General features: G+C 46.3%; 4 protein-coding genes across 7 annotated transcripts in view; 2 read left to right on the top strand and 2 right to left on the bottom strand.

Moving 5' to 3' along the window:
- Nucleotides 1-2,822, bottom strand: part of henmt1 (HEN methyltransferase 1) — a 3,252-nt gene extending 430 nt beyond the window's left edge. The window contains exons 1-8 of one of the 2 annotated variants that reach the window (XM_037250592.1): nt 1,927-2,033; nt 1,663-1,775; nt 1,354-1,488; nt 1,073-1,255; nt 593-773; nt 396-516; nt 129-243; nt 1-19 (exon numbers count right to left, since the gene is read on the bottom strand). The exon at nt 1-19 is cut by the window's left edge and continues 139 nt beyond it. In XM_037250592.1, coding sequence (XP_037106487.1) covers nt 1-19; nt 129-243; nt 396-516; nt 593-773; nt 1,073-1,255; nt 1,354-1,488; nt 1,663-1,775; nt 1,927-2,010 — 951 coding nt within the window. In that variant the 5' untranslated portion in view covers nt 2,011-2,033. Of the gene's footprint in view, nt 20-128; nt 244-395; nt 517-592; nt 774-1,072; nt 1,291-1,353; nt 1,489-1,662; nt 1,776-1,926; nt 2,034-2,674 lie in introns of those variants that run through there. The other variant, XM_037250593.1, reaches the window with a different exon arrangement.
- Nucleotides 2,474-7,618, bottom strand: LOC119122250 (fibronectin type III domain-containing protein 7-like). The gene is made up of 14 exons (XM_037250554.1): nt 7,371-7,618; nt 7,220-7,235; nt 6,792-7,049; nt 6,399-6,659; nt 5,631-5,891; nt 5,288-5,551; nt 4,967-5,221; nt 4,634-4,891; nt 4,077-4,331; nt 3,751-4,005; nt 3,379-3,639; nt 3,252-3,281; nt 3,108-3,143; nt 2,474-2,978 (listed from the first exon to the last, which is right to left on the bottom strand). Exons 1-13 carry the CDS (start codon nt 7,422-7,424, stop codon nt 3,109-3,111), a joined length of 2,463 nt encoding a protein of 820 aa, XP_037106449.1. The 5' UTR covers nt 7,425-7,618; the 3' UTR covers nt 2,474-2,978; nt 3,108.
- A 652-nt stretch (nt 7,619-8,270) lies between these two features.
- stxbp3 (syntaxin binding protein 3) lies at nt 8,271-13,672 on the top strand. The gene is made up of 19 exons (XM_037250569.1): nt 8,271-8,400; nt 9,034-9,083; nt 9,264-9,345; nt 9,455-9,531; nt 9,602-9,674; nt 9,948-10,048; nt 10,207-10,352; nt 10,493-10,586; nt 10,735-10,859; nt 10,943-11,041; nt 11,142-11,199; nt 11,323-11,388; nt 11,512-11,592; nt 11,683-11,818; nt 12,162-12,268; nt 12,372-12,470; nt 12,697-12,782; nt 12,891-13,039; nt 13,118-13,672. Exons 1-19 carry the CDS (start codon nt 8,355-8,357, stop codon nt 13,219-13,221), a joined length of 1,779 nt encoding a protein of 592 aa, XP_037106464.1. The 5' UTR covers nt 8,271-8,354; the 3' UTR covers nt 13,222-13,672.
- A 472-nt stretch (nt 13,673-14,144) lies between these two features.
- LOC119122249 (ankyrin repeat and MYND domain-containing protein 1-like) lies at nt 14,145-19,916 on the top strand. 3 transcript variants are annotated; one of them, XM_037250551.1, is made up of 18 exons: nt 14,145-14,523; nt 14,636-14,782; nt 14,854-15,048; nt 15,170-15,411; nt 15,511-15,727; nt 15,969-16,127; nt 16,271-16,561; nt 16,663-16,847; nt 16,921-17,092; nt 17,167-17,307; nt 17,373-17,480; nt 17,701-17,808; nt 17,912-18,034; nt 18,321-18,422; nt 18,595-18,742; nt 19,169-19,226; nt 19,288-19,439; nt 19,689-19,916. In XM_037250551.1, exons 1-18 carry the CDS (start codon nt 14,317-14,319, stop codon nt 19,850-19,852), a joined length of 2,919 nt encoding a protein of 972 aa, XP_037106446.1. In that variant the 5' UTR covers nt 14,145-14,316; the 3' UTR covers nt 19,853-19,916. The 3 variants fall into 3 exon arrangements, with proteins under 3 accessions (XP_037106446.1, XP_037106445.1, XP_037106448.1); XM_037250550.1 differs by having other exon boundaries at nt 16,660-16,847; XM_037250553.1 differs by lacking the exon at nt 17,701-17,808 and having other exon boundaries at nt 16,660-16,847.
- Nucleotides 19,917-19,950: the final 34 nt, after the last annotated feature.

Here is a 19,950-nt window from a genome sequence, read left to right as displayed (position 1 = left end):
TAGGGGAACAGCCACGTGCCTGAGGAAGAGGGAACAAACTCGCTTGACCTACAATGTAGGCAGCCCGATCCAAGGTCGCGGCCAGCAGGATGACATCCCTGGGATACGTCACACACACACACACGCACCTGTGTAATGTGAGACACCGCGGTTCTTGGTCACTTGTCCAGAAGATCTCTTCAACGGCTCCTCCTCCTTCTTGCTTCCCTTTCTCCTCCACTGGATTTGCCTCCTCCTGATCTCCTTGGGTTGGATCAGTTTTAACATGAGAGATACTGACAAACCTGCTTTTGGCCATCATAAAACAACAAATCCTGAAATAACTGAAGTTCATATTGGAAAGGAAAGGATTGTTAGGAGTCCAAGGTGTCTGTCTGTGTGTCAGGGACTCTTACCCGTCGTCATCTTTTCCAGCCATTCATTTTTCATCTTTTCCGCCCAGTAGAGCAACTCACTAACCAGAGTCTTGCGCAGAATGTTGTGGTCGCGCAGACTGGGATAAGTGACATTATAAACCTAGTCAAGAAACACATTGACATTGGCGCCGTGTTGCTCGAGCAAATTGGAGCATGAAACCTTCTCGTCTACTCACCTGCAAATATGGGAATGCATCTTCTCCACTGTCACTTAACGTGTCCGCCGTGGCGGCGGCGAGCCTGTCAAAGACAGCAATCTGGGTGCAGAAGCCAATCGTCTGCTCTTGGCCCGGGGGAGCTTGTCCGACACCACCGAACTTGGCTTTGTAGCCAAACTTGGAGCATACATTCTGGGACCTGGAAACAAACCCCCGTTTCAGCTCTTCTTGCCCACTCATTGAAAATAGCACAATCATCCATCCCATCACTTCAGCAATGGAGTGCTATGTGAGAGGACTTGTCTTCAAGTAGTGGCCTCAGACATCTCAAATACTAGCAGGGCAGGGCAGGGCAGGGCAGGGCAGGGCAGGGCAGGGCATGTCGTTCACCGGTGGCTGGGAAAAACCACGGACTAGGCACCGACGGGACTGGGTTTTCATCTGTCAGCATGATGGTCATTATGGTCGGATGGACACGAAAAGAAAGAAAGAACTTACCAGGATTGGAACTCCTCTCTGCTCCATTCAAACTTGTGGTCACTGTGCCTGAAAGCTGACGTTAAAGGAAAAAGCTGGTTGAAGTCCGAATTTGGTGTGCTGATGATCACTGTTTGCGGAGCCATGTATCCAAAGAGCACCTCACAGAAGCGCTTCAAATCATCAAGTGGGAGGTGCTCAATACTGTACACATCCAAGGAGGGAGGGAAGGAAGGAAGTGAAGGAATGAAGAAAATGAGCACAGTTACGCTTCTATCTCCATTGTGTCAAAAAGGCCTTACAGCTCAATGGCGGTCGCTAAATCAAATCCTTTGAAGCGAGCATCTTTTTGCGTGAGACAGCCCTGGTATAGCTGCACGCACAGTTGATTCCAAGTTGGCTGCAGATAGTCAGTTGCTAGAGGAGCCAGTCCATGCCTGCACAAGGTCATGATTGACGTCACCAAACGGATATGCAAGTGTTGATATTGGCCATAGTGACACGATCATCTGCCATTGCAACAACCCTTTGTTCAAATAGCTGAGTGAGTCTTATTTTGTCACTTGTCAAATGCCGGCCGAGCATCCGGCCTGTTTGAAGCGCACACTTACATCTTTTTTCTCAGCTTGTGGCCATTGAGGTCAACTCCGACCAACAATTCAATTTGACGATGAAAGCGGAGCTTTTGAAGAAGGCTGCACTCAGCGCAACCCAAGTCCACCACCTACACGAAATAGGGAAAGGCAGAAAAGATGCGCTAATGTAGACGGACTCGATATTGTTGTCGTGGAAATTCAATTCAAGAACAATCGCTATTAGGCCACTAGTTCAACTCTGAGTTCATTACTAGCAGCAGGTGCTGCCCAAAATCGGACCTTTTGGGGCTTATTCCTCCTGACAAAGTCAATGACAAACTCATGTCTCTGCCTGTGAAGCGACGGTTTGAACCACGGATTCATTTCCCCTCGCTGTTTTTGGAGATCGATTGACTTACTCCCTCCCGGCTGCAACTACCGGATTAGAAAATGTTATTGCTCTCCTAACGCGAGATGGCGATGTTGGCTGTGAATGATCTGGTTTATGTTTTGGTTTATAAAGAGGAAAACTGATTAAATCAAATGAGATTTACGCAGTAGGTGGAACGAATAAACATTGATTTGAGCGAACTACGTAAAACAGGACGTCAGAAAGAGAGAAAAAAAAAAAAAAAGTCCAGCCAACCATCCAATTTCGGAGTGACGGCGTTGCCGGGCGGCCATATTGGGACAGAACTTTGACGGTTTGTCTGGTAAACGTCAGCGATGTCGTCACTTTACTGCGAACTTTAAAATGATTCAAACCATTGAATTAAAAAATAAATAAATAAATAAATAAGATCTTTGTGAGACCTGAGCTTGTGGCAAAAACATTACAAACACCAAATACTGGGGAATTCATTTATTCTCAGAAAGACGCACTGGGTGTGCAAAACCCAAGTGACATTTCAAAGCATTTAAATCATCCTGAGAAAGACAGTATACAATTTGACAGTAACAAAGGCACTCATTATTGTTCATGTTCAGACTCAGGAGGCTTCCTACTTGGTACAATGACTATAAATTTACTTTGTATGGATGGGTTGCCGAAGGAAGGAAGGAAGGAAGGAAGGAAGGAAGGAAGGACAGTCGTTAAGCGCACATCACTGACAAAATCGTAAACGTAGCCAAACACATGTGACATGTTTCATTTTTACACTTATAAAAAGTGTAGACTTGGCGAAGAAGCCTTACAGGAAGGAGCCTTACAATCACCTCAGGAAGGTACTAACAAATGAAACCAACGATAAGGTGCCTTCCCTACTGGCTGAGAAGATGGACCCAAACATGGAGGGGATGATGCAGATTGACGATGAGTTTACAGCAGGGCACTTGCATCATATGACAGCAGGCTGCGGATATAAAATGGATACACTTACCCAACAGCGTTTTCAATGTCAAGCTTTTGTGAGTTGCTTCTGTTTTAATGTCGCAAATAGCATACAAACTTGTGTAGCATATATATTTACGACACCACTTACCTTACTGATCCAGACTTCTCTTGCCTCTGTAAATCACTGCAAGAACATGGATTTGATTGAGAACTTTTCTTTAAATAGCAAAACCGCGATGAGTGTATTTGACAGTATGACGTCATGATTTCCGATTTGACAAAAGACACTAACCTGTGCCAATATCACTTTCGGTGCAAGTGACTGAAAGACGAGAAATAATAGACAATCAGCCCAAATGTTTGCTCTTTCTCCATTGAATTTCTGCCTGGAGTTTGAGGAGAGTGTGCCTCCTGAATACCTGAATAAACCCTCTGAGTGCAAAATGAGACTTTGCTTCCTTCTGGCGTCAATGGGGCAACCACCACGTGATAAGCGTCTCCACATTGGACGTCTGCAATATCGCAGCTGCTCTCTCCCGCAGAGGTGGTGCAGTTGTAGGAGTTGTTGCTACCCGTGAGTTGGGCTACGTAACGGTGCTCGCTGCCAGTGGTGCGCCAGTGCAGCCGCAAAGTGTTGCCAGACATCTTGTACACCCTTACGCCTGATGGACAGCATGCACCTGACAGACAGACAGACAGACAGACAGACAGACAGACAAAGAGGGCCGTGAGCAGCAATGGTACGTATGTATCTGAACCTAGCTGCGTTCAGAAAGTGGCTGCTGACTGACTGGAGGAGAAGCCCTGATAGGTGCAGTTGACACTGCGTCCGCTGGGGCTGACAGCCTCCATGGTGACTGTGTAGTTTGTGCCACAAGTGATGCAGCCCATGAGACAGTGGTAGTCCTGGGTGTGGCAGCTTGCGTGACCGCGCGGCGATGTCAACGTCGTCACAAACGTGGAAGCGCCTTTAGCGTCAGACCACGACACGTTGGTCATGGCCTGAGTCACCTGGTGCACAGTGGGACTGGCCGGACAACAGGGTTCTGTGCAATGGAGTACGGTACCGTTAAATCAGCCCAATGAGCGGCAGCCCTTTTTCTTTTTCATCCTTCACCTGTTTCCAGCCTTTCCCAGTAGCTGGGTAAACTCTGTCCGACGGCGCCGGTGGCTATGGCGCTGACCTCGTAGACGGATCCGCAGGGCAGACCTGCGATGTCACAGCTGCTTCCGCTAGCGGTGCAGGTGTGCACGCCATCTTCTCCCACAGCGCTCACACTGTAATTGGCAGCACGATTGGATGCGGTCCAACTGACGCTGACGCAGGACGAGTTCTTCGGAACCAGACGGATATCGGTGGGCGCGCAGGGGGCTGGCCGAGAGAACGAGAAAGTCAGGATACCCAGGAGTGATTGTTTTCAAACATTGACTCTGACAGTAGGTCCAATCATACGTATATACATCCATTTTTAGGAGATACACTTTACAGGAGGGCTTCCTGAAACTACAACCCATTCCAAATATGCGTAACCAGTAGAAGTCATGGGATCATGGGTGCATTCACAGATGATTGGATCTTCATTCTCGGATGGCGCGTATGCTCTTGCCTGTCTGTGTCTGTGGTGTGAGTTTGGCATTTGGCATGACAGACGGCCGCTCATGTGCTCTTCTTACCTGTGTCTTTGGTGTGAGTTTTGCATTTGGGATTACAGCCGCTCAAGTCATTGCAGGGTGTCACCAGCACACTGTAGGTACTGTCACAGCTCAGGTCGGAGAGGGCGCACACCGGCGCCGTGTCGTTGCACAGGACGACTCGCCAAAGATCCGCCGCCCGGGTCTCGTACAGATCTGCTCCCCGAGACGCCGTCCACGTGATCTCCAGAGTGTCCGTACTCACCGGGGAGACGGACACGTCCTCTGGACAACAGGGCACTGACAAAGGCCAAAGGGCTTGAGCCAAAGCGCCAGAGACCGAGCGAGCGAGCGAGCGAGCGAGCTTCCGCTTACGGGTGGTGTGGTTGACGCTAGGGCCCCGAGGACTGGAGCCGGCGTGGTTGTAGGCAAACACGTACATGTGGAACATGTAGCCACATTGGCAGCGGTAGGTGCAGTTGTGGCTGGTAGTGTTGCAAGTCTCCTCGCCGCCGTCGGCCGTTTTCACGTAGGCCGTGTAGTTCTCCGCGTAGGGCTCCGGAGCCCAGGACAGCGTGCAGTTTCCTTCCACGGACTCCACCAAAGATAAAGATTTGGGTGGGCAGGGGACTGGCAAGTAAGAAGGTTCAAAAGGTTTTCAAGAGTTGGTGACAAAGGGAGAATGCGGCTACTCACAGGTAATGAACTCCACGTGACTCGAAGGGTAGCCGGCTCCTGCGTCGTTGGATGCCGTCACCTGGATAACGTGCACCTCTCCGCACGTGACCGGCGAGAGGACGCAAGGGCTGGATGAGGCGCTACAAGTGAGGTTCTGGCTGCTCATCACACGGTACTCAACGCTGCCATGAAGCTCCCGCTTGATTTCCCAGGACACGGACAGCGCAGCTTGCTCGCCGATGGTCGCCACGGAGACTTGGACGGAATCCGGCGTCGGAGGTCCTGCGAATGAAAGACGTCTGGCCATCAGACTGTCGATGACGTACAGGAGCAAACGTGACAGACCAAAGTGCTTCCTTACGTGTCGTCTGGTTGACGTACAAACCGGCCTCTCCCTTTCGTTGTTCCGCATCCCAGCCGTAGCCCATGATGGTGAAGAGGGCGCCGGCGTCAAGTCCCGACACTGTCAGATTGGTGCCGCTCGTGTTCTGCTTGACGGTGGTGTTGGAGAAATCCTCGTACAGGATGACGGTGTACTGGACGGCACCGTCCATCGGGTCCCAGGATATCAAAATGCTGTCGTTGCTGGGAGAAGAAGTGATGGGCTGAAGAGGGGGCAAAACTGTGAAGGAGAGAGAGAGAGAAGAAAACCTGGCTCAAATGTTTCCGCACCATTTGCTACAGCAGTGCCTGCCTTGAGTCATTGTGTACGGCTTTGGAAAAGTACAGCGAATGAGTCGGCCCAAGATATGTTTCCAAGGCACATGTTATGATTCCGTTCAGCCTTTGGCTTTTGGGCCTCGGGCTACTCACGCAGCCTAGAACTGAACTCGGTGATGACACTGTTGCTCGTGGATGAGGTGTGCTCCCTTGAGACTACAGATGCGTGCTGCGTGCTGAATACAAGGCTTTGTGTTTTTGATAGAGAGAGAGAGAGAGAGAGCTCAGCTAAAGTTACCAGGTCCCTGCTCGTCATATTTCTCGTACGATGTATCAAGTGAGCGCGATGGTGCTCTCAGACAATAGAGATGAGAACGGGGTGTGACGTGACTCTTTTTGTTTGACGCGGAATACCAGCTGCCGCTTTCTGGCGAGAAGGCTTCCCACCCACACGCTGGGAAAAGTGTACCTGTCATTCCGGTCACAGAGGGAGACGGCTGGCTGCGACCTCCGTCGTTCCCCGCCATGATGCTCAACGTATACTCGGTGTAGGGCGTGAGGGAAATGATCTCAGCTGGGGAGGAAGAAATTGTGTCCTCCCTAAAAAACCCCGCTGAATTCTGGACACGTACAATGTAATGAGTGGCTCCTGTAACCGAGTTGAATTCAACCATTAACGTTTGGCTATCCTTTGGCTTGACTGTCTGGATGGGATCCATCACCTCGGGAGCTGAAATATGACAAACACTTTCATTAGGTTGGGACATTTTCTTTCCTTGGTAGCATTTTAGGAAGCACATCCCTTTTGCTTCTAACGATCACAATTATAGAGTCAAGCAAAAAAAAAACGTGCTCATCTGACCTGTTAATGACCAAACAGTTGTAATGTTCAGCGGGTCTTGGTTAACATCCAAAGGTTGAAGAGTGAAGACATAGATGTTGTTGGGGGACAGAGAGTTGACGGTGCCCATCACTGTGTTTCCACCAAATTGGACAAAAGCAATGACATCTTGCGAGCCATCTAGGGACACGCTGATCAGGTAGGAGCTGGCTCCGGGATAGCTGTCCCATCGGAGAGTTACGCTCCTGGATGTCTCTGCGAACACTGATGCTGTGAACGCTGAGAGAGAGAGAGAGAGAGAGAGAGAGAGAAGGACAAACACATTTGCCAAAATGCCACACAGCAGTATTGTATTGTAGGACGCACTTTATGTTGTTACATATCATTGGTGCTACGTACACCAATGCCAAAAGAAAGAATTACGTTCAAAAAAGAATCAAATCCCATACCCGTTTCAGCTGAAACCTGTAAATTCCAATGAGAAAAATGAATACGCTTTCTTTCAACCAATTTATGTGAACATCTGTAAGTACATAACTCTCATTTTCGTTTTTTGACCTTTTATCAACATTTTTAGGGAATAAAAAGACATTTTCTTACCTGTGTGTATATACACACCAAGATGAAAGCAACCAAACCTTTCAGTGCACCCATTCTTCAAAATGACTTCTTTTTTTTTCTGTTACCACTCTCTCCCCTATGATTCGATTAAAAACTCAGTCTCAGTCGGAACGGTTTCACCCTTTTTTAAACCAATCTGGTATCTGTCTGGGTTGTAATACATACACCAAGACACGCCTTTTTAGCATGCTGTCCAATCAAAGCAAAGCTGAAACATGACAAAGAAACAGACTGTACCTGCTGTAATGATAATAATAATAATAATAATAATAATAATATGATTACTGCTAATACTACTACTACTAGTACTACTAGTACTACTACTACTACTAATAATAATAATAATAACGATTATTATTATTATTATTATTATTACAGCAGGTACAGTTTGTTTGATGAAAAAGAATGACTGGCTCTGGCGACCCCTAACGGGACAAGCCGAAAGGAAGTGGAGGAAGAATGTATAATAAAAGTTGATCAGAATGCTATTCATAATGAAATATTAATATGGACATCAATAGAAGCAAGCAAAATTATATATACACGTCAAACGCAATTTTCTCTCTGTGAGGGGCCGCAAGCCTGAGACCGGAAGTCGTAATGTTTAGCATCATGCGCCACTCGCATCAGACCAGACAGGGAAACAAATCAGACAGAATTTTTCAAGACGAAACCCATTATCTGTATGCTGCTAAACAAGTTTGCCATGTATTTCTATTCTTTATCTGGTTGAAAAAACAAGAACGCTATTAAAACTATTACTACTAAAAATATTTTCCCATTTCAATGTTTTCAATATTTCTTCATTTTTATTTACAACGCCGGCATTTTTTGATTATTATTATTACTTATTCGTTCATGTTTCTATCTGTAATTACATTGTAAATTGCATTTGGTAAATAAAGTTATTTGACAAAACACCGGAGCAGACAGGAAAGGGCGCAGAAGAGGAGGGAAGTCAAGATGGCAACTGGTCCAGAGAACGGACTGAAAAGAATAGTTTGGAAAAGTAAGTTCGCTATCATAGTCAGTCGTTTGTGGTTCAATGAACAGTACAAGTCAGTGACTTTGTGCCGTAGAACTATCGGCCAAGCAGCACTTGCTTCCCTTGTGACTGAATGACAGTTCTCGTCAACTTTCACGCACGGCGATGTGAAAACGCGAAAGAACGAGACGCAATTTCGACTCCTGGCCCATTTACGTGCGCACTTGACTTGTCTTAATGGTTGGTAACAGCAGTCCGATTTTGCAATCTGATTTTGACACAGTCCGAAAGTGGGTCAACGCTCTGTCGTTTGAAGCCAGCCCCACCTCGTCTTCTCGCTCTCTCTCTCTCTCGGTTCAAAAGGCAGAATAACAATGTCAGTGTCCGGCCGGTGACCTTTGGAATGTTCTACCCTAACAAGAGAAAAGAATGGCATGTAAGATCTCAAACTTTAAAACGAAACGAAACTTTCTCACGAGACACAACTTTCAGTACTACGCTCTAATGTCTGACGAAGCATCTCATCATATTTTGAAATAACGAGGAAATGAAATGATGAAGCATATCCTAATATTGTGAAATAACAAAGAAATTAAATGATGCATTTATTTCCTTGAAGACAGCCTCGATATCTGACGCATTTACTCGTTTATACAGGAATTAAAGAAACGATTATTGAAGATTGCCGAAAATCAGAAGTATGGAAGGTAAGCAATCTTTCACGTTGCCTTGGTTTTGTTTTGCTAAGACAACACCCAGGTTACTGCTTCAAGTCTATATTCTCACTCAATGATTGAATTTCTCCTTTTTTGTGTGCACTTTCTGCCATTGAAAGTATTGTTAATCTTATTAGGATTTCATAAACGTGTCCATTTTCTCTGGTACAGATATTGATTCTGGACCAGTTTACCACCAAGCTCCTGTCATCATGCTGCAAAATGTCGGATCTGATGTCAGAGAAAATAACAAGTAGGTTATCAATCTTGAGTTAGTTGCAGGACTCCTTTTCCTTGAACAGTATGCACTAGGGTTCATTTGAAATGCAGTATGTGCAGATATATGGATCTCTTTCCTTTAGTTGTGGAGGACCTGCACAAAATGAGAGAACCTGTTTTGGAAATGAAGGCCATCTACTTTATGACACCGACAGCGCAGGTATACCGTGACTTCTTCTTGATCTCAAACACTGTTTTATCACGACATTTTTCCCCTTCTTCTTTTACAGTCTGTGGATGCCTTTATTGCCGACTTCAAACCTAAACCGAAATACAAATCGGCATATGTTTATTTCACTGACTGTAAGTAACACCGGTCAAGTCAAGTCAAGTTTATTTGTATAGCCCTAAATCACAAGCAGTCTCAAAGGGCTTCACGTCGACAAAAAATGGACAATTATTCTCAAAGCATCCCCTGATCTTAAGCTCCCAATGATGACGGTCAAATCATGAATGATGGCCAAATCATTAGGCCTCATCACCATACATAACATATGGTTACAGCCCTACTAAAGATGATCCGCTTTTGACTGATTTTGAGACTATGCAAGCGAATAAGAGAGCTGTGTCCCACAGACTGCCCTGATGACCTTTTCAACAATATGAAGCTGTACTGTGCAAAGTACATTCGGATTTGCAAAGAAATCCACATTTCCTTCATGCCACATGAAGCACAGGTAGGTTATGTCTAAGAGCTTTCATGCCTTTTCTTCTTTTTGCTGTCTAGTTTGAACTCCTCTTTTTTAAAACACGCACTTGAAAAGATGTTCATGAAATCAGGTGTGGATTAGTTCTAAATAAAGTTCAAAAAACTCCAAACGTGAATTCTTTTCAGGTGTTCACTTGCGCTAATCCGGGAGCCTTTCAGAGCATCTACAGTCCCAACAGTCAGGACAAAAAAAAGACACTGGAGACGCTTGCGGACCAGCTGGTCACCCTCTGCGCCACGTTGGATGAATACCCAGGGGTCCGATACAAAAGGTACACCGAGGAGAATGAATGTTTTGACGCACCTTAGCCTCAAGCGTAAACTCAGTTTCCATGGGAAAAGCAGAATTTGATACCGAAGCTTTAGAAAGAGAAAAATAGGTTATTCCTTGTCATTTCATTTTCCCCACTAGAGACACCAACATGGAGTGCGCTAAGATTCTCGCAGAGTTGGTGGACAACAAACTGTCCAGATACTATCAGATGGATGACAGCAGTAAGAAAAAGGTCAGACATCTGTGGACCGAGAAAACAAAGCTTTAGTTTGGGAAATTGTGATCACGTAACAGGCTGTGTCACAATGGCATCACCACCTCATTTCAATCTCCATCAGAAGGTCAGATGAAAACTTGAGCCAATTTGACCTTCCCACCAGGACAAGACTCAGGCCCAGCTGCTGATAGTGGAAAGAGGCTTTGACCCCGTCAGCCCTATCCTCCATGAGCTTACCTACCAGGCCATGGCCTACGACCTCATTGATATCCACAATGACACGTACAAGTAATGTACCCTTGCAGTTTTGCTGACACTATTTTCAAAATGCGATGCACAAAATATGTCTTGTGATTTTGATGACGTGTCAGGTACAAGTCTAAAGATGGCTCCGAGAAGCAGGCTGCGCTGAATGAGGATGACGCGCTTTGGGTTAAGCTGAGGCACAAGCACATTGCTGAGGTGTCCGAGTAAGTCTGACAAAGAAGCGGGCAGGGAGGGAGGGAGGGAGGGCCATGCCATGCCATGTACACATCTATTATTGTACCATTCATTATGTTTCTAAACCAGACTCATCCCCAAGATGTTAAAGGAAATATCTGCTAGCAAGAAACAACCCGATGGGAAGGTACTTCTTTTGACTTAGCTAGCACTGAATAAGCCAAGTCCATCTGAGCGTCAAAGGGAAAACTGTATGGTACTGTACTTCCATTACAGCTTTTGGATTGTCATTTTGTTCATTGAATTTCAGATCACCATCAGCAATTTGGCCCAAATGATGAAAAAGATGCCATCATTCCGTAAACAGCTGACACAGGTACATATGTTGCGCTGTTGCCGTTACACATCTCAGGGTGACATCGTCCACGATCTTTCATTGTATATTGTTTGACATTGGTTCCACTTAATAAGTGTTCCATTTTTTCATTTGTGTTCCTAGAAAGCTGTTCACCTGCAGTTGGCTGAAGATTGTATGACGCATTTCTCCAACAATGTCGAGAAACTCTGCAAAGCCGAGCAGGTCTGTCTGAGCTCGCCCTGTTGGTGAAATCTCTGGGATGTTTTCTTTTTTTGAACTTATCTTACACACATCTCTCTTTCTTGACGATAGGACCTTGCCGTGGGCTCGGACGTGGATGGGGTGAAAGTGAAGGATCCCATGAGGACGCTGTTGCCAGTGCTGCTCCACCCGTACACCACCTATGACAAGATCAGAGCTGTGCTGCTTTACATCTTCAGCGTCAATGGTACACCAAAAGATGAGAACGGCTGGTGAAATTTTGCCTCGTTTTGTGGATTCAAAAACAGAGTGACACAAGAATGAATGCGGGAGGCTTTTCGGAGGTACGTAGGTATGGTAGGCGGAACGCTTCCGTCAGGTTAGCCCAACGCTTCATGTAAGATGCTCTGCTTACTTACCAAGTGGATGGAGAAGAAGACCTGCATGATGGACCAGTTTGCCAGATTGAGAACTATCATTTCGGCTCTCGTATTTAATCACCTGTTTTTGTGCAATCGATTTCATTTTGCATGAGGTGAAGATGCAGGCCACTCGATGGAATTTATCATCCGTTTTGTGTTTGTCACCAGGAACGACAGAGGAGAATTTGAACAAACTCATCCAACACGTGAAAATTGAAGAGGAAAAAGAAGTGATCCTAAACTGGAAAGAGCTCGGAGTCCCCGTCATCACATCTGTGCGTAGAGAATCCAAATGGATTGTTGACAACACTCAATTGCTGAACCAAAGGCTTTCTTGAAAAATGGCCATCAATTGGAATGTTCTACTTGTGATTGCAGCCCAGTTTGTTCTCCCGCAAAGCTACCAGACGGGACCGTTCTCAGCATGAGATTTATAATCTTTCCAGGTGGACTCCTCTCATAAAAGATGTCATGGAGGTGAGGATGTAATACTGGTCGGGCGCAAATTGGGTCAAGGAAGTCATTTTTGTGCAGTTGACCAAACGGTGTTACATTGTCATCGTTTGCTATGTCCTAATGAAGAGAAGAATGAAAGCTGGATGTTCCCCTAGCGTATGTGGCTGGTTAGGGTCTTTGCCTCAAGTATGATCCTGTTTGCAATTTGACTTGGATTATCTTTCAAGAACTCTAACGTTATTTTCAGGATGCTGTGGAGAACAAACTGGACACTCGGGAATGGCCGCACCAGTCTGAGTGTCCGACTGCTTGGAATGGTTCGGGTGCTGTGAGGTGGGTTAGGGGTTAGAGCGCTGCGCTTCGTTGCGCCGCGCCGCACCGCACCGCACTTTTCTTTCTGCATTTTGCAGCGGCTCTGATACCTTTTCATTGTCTTTGCAGTGCACGTCAGAAGCACAAATCCAGCTCTCAGGACGAACGTCGGACGGGCTCGCGCCTCATCGTCTTTGTCGTAGGAGGAATCGGCTACTCTGAGATGCGCTGTGCCTATGAGGTGACACAGGCTGTCAAATCCTGTCAGGTCATCGTAGGTGCGCACGCATTTAGTCTTTGATTTTTGTCACGTTGGTCGTTGCGGTATTGACGGCGCTCTTCTGTTTGAACTCTAGGATCGTCCCACATTTTGACACCAACCAATCTACTGGATGACATCAAGGTCCTAAGCAAACGTCCGATGCAGACTTTCAAAATTGAGGAGAGGAGCAATGACTAAAATGTTAGCCAACTAACAAGACTCAATGACTAAAATGTTAGCCAACTAACAGGACTCCCTCCCTGCCCATCCTTCCCTTACTATTATCATGAGTGCACTCAACAAATCCCCTTCATCGGGGGACACGAAGGGAATGTTTTGGATGCCTTTTCCATTGGAGAAGATTTCCATCTTTGCTTTGAGAAACTAAATTGTATCGTTGGATGTGAGGATTAGGATCTTTGTTGTGAATTCACATTGCCCGGTCCTGGGAAAAAAATACTGCTAACTTAATCTTGTATAAATTGGAATGGTAGAAGACATTACCGCTTAATTCATGTTTGTAAGCACTGAACTTCACTCTGCTCATGGAAACTTGGTCATCCTTCTTTGTAAACGTTATTTTTGTCTTTTTAAGTACTCTATTTTTTTAATTGAACAACTGACTAATAAATGAATGAAGTGGTTCAACCTATGCATGTTTTTTGTTTGTATCCAAGTATAATAGTTCTCTGACTGTAACAATGTTAACTTTGTAATGGCATTTCTATACAGCTGGTGGATCTTATTAGATAGTATTCCTAATTATGGGTTGTCAAAAGCAAGTACATTCAAGCAAATTTCCATATATATATATATATATATATATATAAACTGTAACGCTTGAAGTATATGGAAATATGTTTTAGTTACAGACCCACTTATCATTTTTTAAAGCCTTAGAAAAGACGTCTAGATCAATCAATACATTTTCCATTCTTATTCATTCATTTTAATTTTATAATGTGTTTGTACCACTGGAATGATTGTAATGACCATTTTGGATTCAATTCTTTTCTAACTAATAAACATTGACTTTCTCTGTCTGCGACGTCATCCAATGCCCTCTTGGGGGTGGGGCTTGTGGTTTAGGGGTGGGGCTTGGGAGAAGGCGGGGGGGGGGGGGTGGTCCTAAGATCTCTTTGCCATGACGCCGGTTGACTTCCACAACAATGCCAAACAAAAACGTTTGAAAAGCAGCAGCGCACTTTTAGCAACACATACACATGAAGGCTAAAGCCTCGTCAAAGCTCCATCGGTCGGCCGGCCGGCCTTATTCTTTGAGTTCCTTTTGGAATGTTGTCAAACCGACAAGATGTTGCCATGGCCCGTGGGGGACGAGCGGCGATGAAGTCGCGGGCTGGGAGTCCGAACAGAGAAATCGGCGAGGTGCAACGACAAGGTTTTGGTGTCCAGGAGTTTCTCGACGGTTCTAAATATGAGGGAGATTTCGTCGATGGCCTCAAACACGGCAAGGGAAGGTACAGCTGGCAAAATGGAGAGGTGAGATGAGATGAGATGACACAATGGCCAAAGAAAGAGCCACCATGGAAACTAATCAAGCTCTCCCTCCCTCCCTCCCTCCCTCTCTCTATCTGTCTGTCTGTCCGTCCAGTTCTACGAGGGTTCTTTCTACAAAGACTACAGGCACGGCGACGGCATGTACTGTTGGCCGACGGGCAACAAATTCATGGGCAAATTCTACCTGAATTGGAGAGAGGGCTACGGACAACATCTTTTTTCCGACGGAGCCACTTTTAAGGTGAAATCACCATTGGCACTTTGTGGAAATTTCTAATGAATGCTGGCTGCCAGTCTTCTTGTCCTTTTCAGGGTTTGTACCACGCCGATCAAAGGTTTGGTCCCGGTGTGCTCAGTGAACCCACAGGATGTCAAGATGTGGGTCTGTGGCATGGCAAGCATCTGATACAATTGTGTAACTGTGTCCAGAGCAGCTTCAGCCTGAAAAACTTGACTGAATACGCTGCCTACTTGGAGCCAAACATCTTGTCGCATTCTCACGGCCAGGTCAGTAGCATTTCTTTCCCCCATTGTAAGCAGGTGAATAGGAAGGAGCCAGACATTGGGGCCAAGCAAGCTTTGGGAGTCAACGATGTTGTTGTGATTGTTTGTTCATTTTTGTCTGCAGGTAGAGCCGGATGAGAGCTGGCTGCTTTATGACCGCAATAACGCTTTGCCCTGCGGCATTGAGAATTATTCCACAGATGGAGACCATCTACCGTTGCCGCCGGGGCGTCGAAGAGAGTTTGACCGCCATTTCTTTGAGCAGCTGTGGGAACCCGATTCTCACACGTACGAAGGTTACAAACGAGATCCGCATGACAATCTGCCCTTACGAGCCCGGATGCTGGCTCACATTCACAAACATAGGTCGGTCGGTCGGTCAGTCAATTGGTGTCAAAGCGTGCTTGACTCTCATCATTTCTGAATGAACAAACGGTCATGTCGCTGTATGTGTGTTTCTCTCAGAAAACAGGCTGAAACTTTGGACTGGGATGTTGCAGCAATTATTTCAATGGAGCGGGACGGATTTGGACCCAAAGGAAATTTGGAAATCACTTCGGAGCTGTTGATTCATCAGGCTTCCGTCGGGAAAGGAGCAGCCATTTTGAATATTCTCCTGGATGGCCTGGTACACCCGGACGTGGCTGATTCTCAGGGGCACACCGCCCTGATTGCCGCCACAGTAATACGCTACCGATTTCTTTCTCGTGTTGTTTGAAAGCGGCAAACGGGAGTATTGGTTGACTTGGTTGATTTTAGTCCATGACTGTTGTTGACAATTGTTGCAAGTAGTCACATGCATGTATTTCTTTCTTTCTTTCTTTCTTTCTTTCTTTCTTTCTTTCTTTCTTTCTTTCTTTCTTTCTTTCTTTCTTTCTTTCTTTCTTTCTTTCTTTCTTTCTTTCTTTCTTTCTTTCTTTCAGGTGAACTGCCACAACGATGTGGTCCAACTGCTGTTAGATTTGGGCACCGACATCGACAAGGTGAATTCCGAGGGGATGTCGGCCTTGGCTGTGTGTCACGTACTCTACTATCCTTTTCAGTCCCTTTACACCTTTGATGGACTTATATCCAAAACACAAGTAAGTATGTTGTTCGAATTCAGAGCCAGATTGATTTTCCTCCTTGGTTGAGCCTTTCCAATGGAAAATAGTTACATTGAAATGTTTGATGGATGCCACCACTCCACAAAATGGAAAATGTCCAATGCTTTTTTCCATTTCAGATGGCATCCACTTCTATATGTCATCAGATTAGACAGGTGGAGTCGACTAAACGTTCCCCCAACAGTAAAAAAGCCAGAGGGAAAGTGAGAACCCGGAGGGACGACAGCAAGGTAGAAGGCGGCGGCGATAAGATAAGAGAGTACCTTGAGGTTGAAGGGGGGAGGGACAAGGAGGACAAGGCAGCAAACGAGGAGAAGGTGCTGCTTTCAGAACGCTCGGTGGAAGTCAAGGAGGGCCATATTGTGCTCGGCAGTGTCAAGTGGAAAGAATATTCATCCAAAATTGCCAAGGTAGCTCCCCGTGGCGGCGTGAAATGATCCACACACGCCTTGAACCAAAGCAAAGAAGCTCTTTCAACCTGCTGTATTTGATTCCTTCGACCCTGCAGCAGGAAAGCAACAAAAATATGAAACCGGCGCGTTGTTTTGACTCTGCCTGCTGCATGTACAGCTACAGCATCCACGTCAGCGAGAATGTTCTGCAAGAAGCGGCCGAGGCTCTCAGCCACGCTTGGTTTCAGCAGCATTCCGATGACACTGAGGAGACTGTTCGCAAAATGGCCGCCATGAAGTTTGAGTAGGTCTCCTCCGCCGTTCTCCACAGAGCTCCGTCGTATCCGTTGACGGCCGGCCGTGCTTTGCGTCGCCAGGCACCGTGTTCGTCTGACCACGCTGAATCTGCTCTTGGATCGGGGCGCTGATCCCAACACTTCCAGAGTGCCTTTACCTGTTATCTTCCTGGCCATTTTGGCAGCAGATACCAAGACTGTCAAGAAACATCTACTGTGTGGAGCACAAAGTGATATTTGTCTCCCACCTGAGGTAGGTAGCGTGCCAATCTGCTCCATGTCCTTTTTGTTGCCTCGCGTCAAATCACGAATGGCCTCGTGTTGTAGAGGAAAGGCCTCTGTCCTCTCCACGTAGCTGCAGCGCTGCCCGGTCTGGAAGGTCCCGAAATCACCAAACTGCTGCTGCACGCACTGACCCATCCAGATGCGCGGGCATGCGACCAGGATGACATCTACCAACCGGACAAGGTGCGCAGCCAACACACTGACTGAAGCCAAGAACACCCTAGTAGGATTTTCCAAATGTTTCCCAGGGTTCCACCATCACTCGCAAATCGTGGAGAATGGACGAAAAGCCACGTCCCAAAGAGGGAGGTCGGACGGCGCTGCACATCGCCTGCCAGAGGGACAGCGATTACTGTGTGAGTTGAGTTCACTAACCCTAACCCGCACACAACACACACAGCCCCGCCCGTCCGCCCGTCCGTGCTTGGCCACAAAAATGCACCTTCTAGTCCAAATGAAAAGAAAGAAAAAGACATCATGGGCATCAAGGAATGGGCAAAAGAAGCGAGCTTCCTGGCTCCCACCCAAATCAGGGTTCTGCCTTTCTAACCTCTTTGCCTGTTTCTTTTTGTCCAGAATGCCAGCAAGGTGGTGTCGCTCTTGCTCTCCTATAATGCCAGCACAGACTTCCTCTGGAGTGGCCATTCCCCTCTTTCGTTGGCTATCGCCAGCGGCAATAACACGGTAGGTAGGTAGGTAGGTAGGTAGGTAGGTACTGTGTCCAGTGTCACATAATGTGCCTTGCCTCTGAGAATTGTCTTTTGTTTCCTGCTCTTTCCCTATGTAGGCGGTGGAGGAGCTGTTGAAAGGAGGTGTGGATCCCAACCTCACTTTGGGCCGTGGCGTGGGGACCGCCCTTTGCGCCCTGGGAAACTTCAACTATCGTTTGGATGCCAACCGACCAAAGCTGGTACTTCCTACACTCAGACGCATGCAAATGAAAGACGTCCGTGCGAGCGGCTGCTCGTTCCTTGCTCTAATATCAGCCACAATCCTTGTGTTATGTTGACACGAGTTGGATTGACACAAGGTCATTGATTTCCAAGGTTCAAGCAGATGATAGGAAATGACATGATTACTACGTAGGTACTTTGGGAGCTGAAAATGTGGACCATTTCAAATACGGCACTAAACCATGACTGCTATTCCAGTCTTTTGTGTGTGGTGTCAGTGTGACACTCTGTATCCTCTCCTAGCTGGACATGTTAGAGAAGGTCGGCGCGGACATATTGATGCCGGTTCAGGTCGGCGATACTGTCGGAACGGCGGTGGACTACGCGCACGTCTCCTTCAACCAGGTTACAAATTTGACAACCAAAGAATCTTGACTGGGGATGTATGAAAGTGAAAAAAACAAACATTTTCTTTGCTATGGTTGTGAGCTGACGCTACTGTGTTCTCTTTTCAAGCACACCTACCTCCATAAATGTTTGGCATAAAGCAAAAACAAGTCTTCATGTTGCTCCCTAGGACTCTGGTATCGCCCACACTCCCTATCATGCTCTCAGCATGGAGGGGAGGGAGATGTTTAAAATACAGCGCCAGCTGCTAAGCATGATGGGAAGTTTGCTGAAGAAGACTGTTGTCCAGAGAGAAAGGGAGCATCTAGTACGCATCGGTAAGTCACAAATGGCATCTTTGCGATGGAATGGTATCACACGTGTGTCTGTGTGTGTGTGTGTGTGTGTGTGTGTCTCTGTGTGTGTGTGTGTGTGTCTCTGTGTCTCTGTGTCTCTGTGTGTGTGTGTGTGTGTGTGTGTGTGTGTGTGTGTGTGTGTGTGTGTGTGTGTGTGTGTGTGTGTGTGTGTGTGTGTGTGTGTGTGTGTGTGTGTGTGTGTGTGTGTGTGTGTGTGTGTGTGTGTGTGTGTCTCTGTCTCTGTCTCTGTGTGTGTATATACACGTGACGAATGGCTCCTGACTGAACAGTACGTGTGCAAAACGCATTTGGGGAAATTGCATGAAGCGAAAAGTGAAGGTGATTGATTGATTGATTGATTGATTGATTGATTGATTGATTGATTGATTGTAATATTTGTCCTCACAGATAAAGGTGCCATTTATTTTGATGCCAAAATGGAATCTCCCACTGGATTAAAACTAAGGTACTGCGAAAGCTGCATCTGCTGCAGTCAGTTGTTTGAGTGTGACGCAATCTTTTCTTAGGTCACCCTTTAAGTTTTGCTACCAGTGTGGTCGCTCTGCTGCTGTCAAGCTAACTGCTTGTACTCGCTGCCACAAAGTCTTCTACTGCTCCATGGCCTGTAAACTTATAGCGTGGGATGAGAGGCATAAGGAAGAGTGTCTGCGCGAGACAGGTAGGCGTGATTTGCAAATGACCTTCACCAGCGTCAAAACTACAATTGCGTAGGACCCATTTGAGCTCCAGTTACACCAGGGAAATCATAATCACCGTTATTCTGTTCAATATTGAAATCACGACCATTATTTTTGACGTTGGAAAAGCATTTATTGAACCTTTTTCAAACAATACCATGTTGAAAAGAAAACACTCTCCTCACACTCCTTGTATTTTTAATATGAGATCTTTATTTCCTGCAATTCAGGATCTGCTCCGGTCACTTTTGAGAAGAGAGTCATGTTTCAGACCAAAAAAGGACCCAAGACTGTCATATTTGCAACAAGAAGACCATATCACGTCCAGTTTATTGAAGACAATATCGTAGAGTGGCCATCTATCAGCGTGAATGAAAACTACAGCTACAACTGATGTACAAAGCACCCACTGCAAAAATCTAGAGAGAGATCAAATAAAACCTTTTTACTTGACTGAACTTTTTCCCTCCCCACACCTCAATGAGGAGACAT

Source organism: Syngnathus acus, chromosome 4 (genome assembly GCF_901709675.1).
Source record: "Syngnathus acus chromosome 4, fSynAcu1.2, whole genome shotgun sequence".
NCBI lineage: Eukaryota > Metazoa > Chordata > Actinopteri > Syngnathiformes > Syngnathidae > Syngnathus > Syngnathus acus.
This window is presented reverse-complemented; position numbering and strand designations above follow the sequence as displayed.

Excerpts from the sequence above, each read along its gene's own strand:
- LOC119122250 (XM_037250554.1), bottom strand. The coding sequence starts at position 7,424 with ATGGGTGCACTGAAAGGTTTGGTTGCTTTCATCTTGGTGTGTATATAC. Across the intron at positions 5,552-5,630 it reads GTACGTCAACCAGACGACAC|GACCTCCGACGCCGGATTCC; the intron begins GTAAGGAAGCAC and ends TTTCATTCGCAG. Across the intron at positions 4,892-4,966 it reads TAGCGTCAACCACACCACCC|TGCCCTGTTGTCCAGAGGAC; the intron begins GTAAGCGGAAGC and ends GGCCTTTGTCAG.
- stxbp3 (XM_037250569.1), top strand. The coding sequence starts at position 8,355 with ATGGCAACTGGTCCAGAGAACGGACTGAAAAGAATAGTTTGGAAAA. Across the intron at positions 9,346-9,454 it reads GATGTCAGAGAAAATAACAA|TTGTGGAGGACCTGCACAAA; the intron begins GTAGGTTATCAA and ends TCTTTCCTTTAG. Across the intron at positions 10,049-10,206 it reads TCATGCCACATGAAGCACAG|GTGTTCACTTGCGCTAATCC; the intron begins GTAGGTTATGTC and ends AATTCTTTTCAG.
- LOC119122249 (XM_037250550.1), top strand. The coding sequence starts at position 14,317 with ATGTTGTCAAACCGACAAGATGTTGCCATGGCCCGTGGGGGACGAGCG. Across the intron at positions 15,049-15,169 it reads TGTCGCATTCTCACGGCCAG|GTAGAGCCGGATGAGAGCTG; the intron begins GTCAGTAGCATT and ends TTTTGTCTGCAG. Across the intron at positions 19,440-19,688 it reads AGAGTGTCTGCGCGAGACAG|GATCTGCTCCGGTCACTTTT; the intron begins GTAGGCGTGATT and ends CCTGCAATTCAG.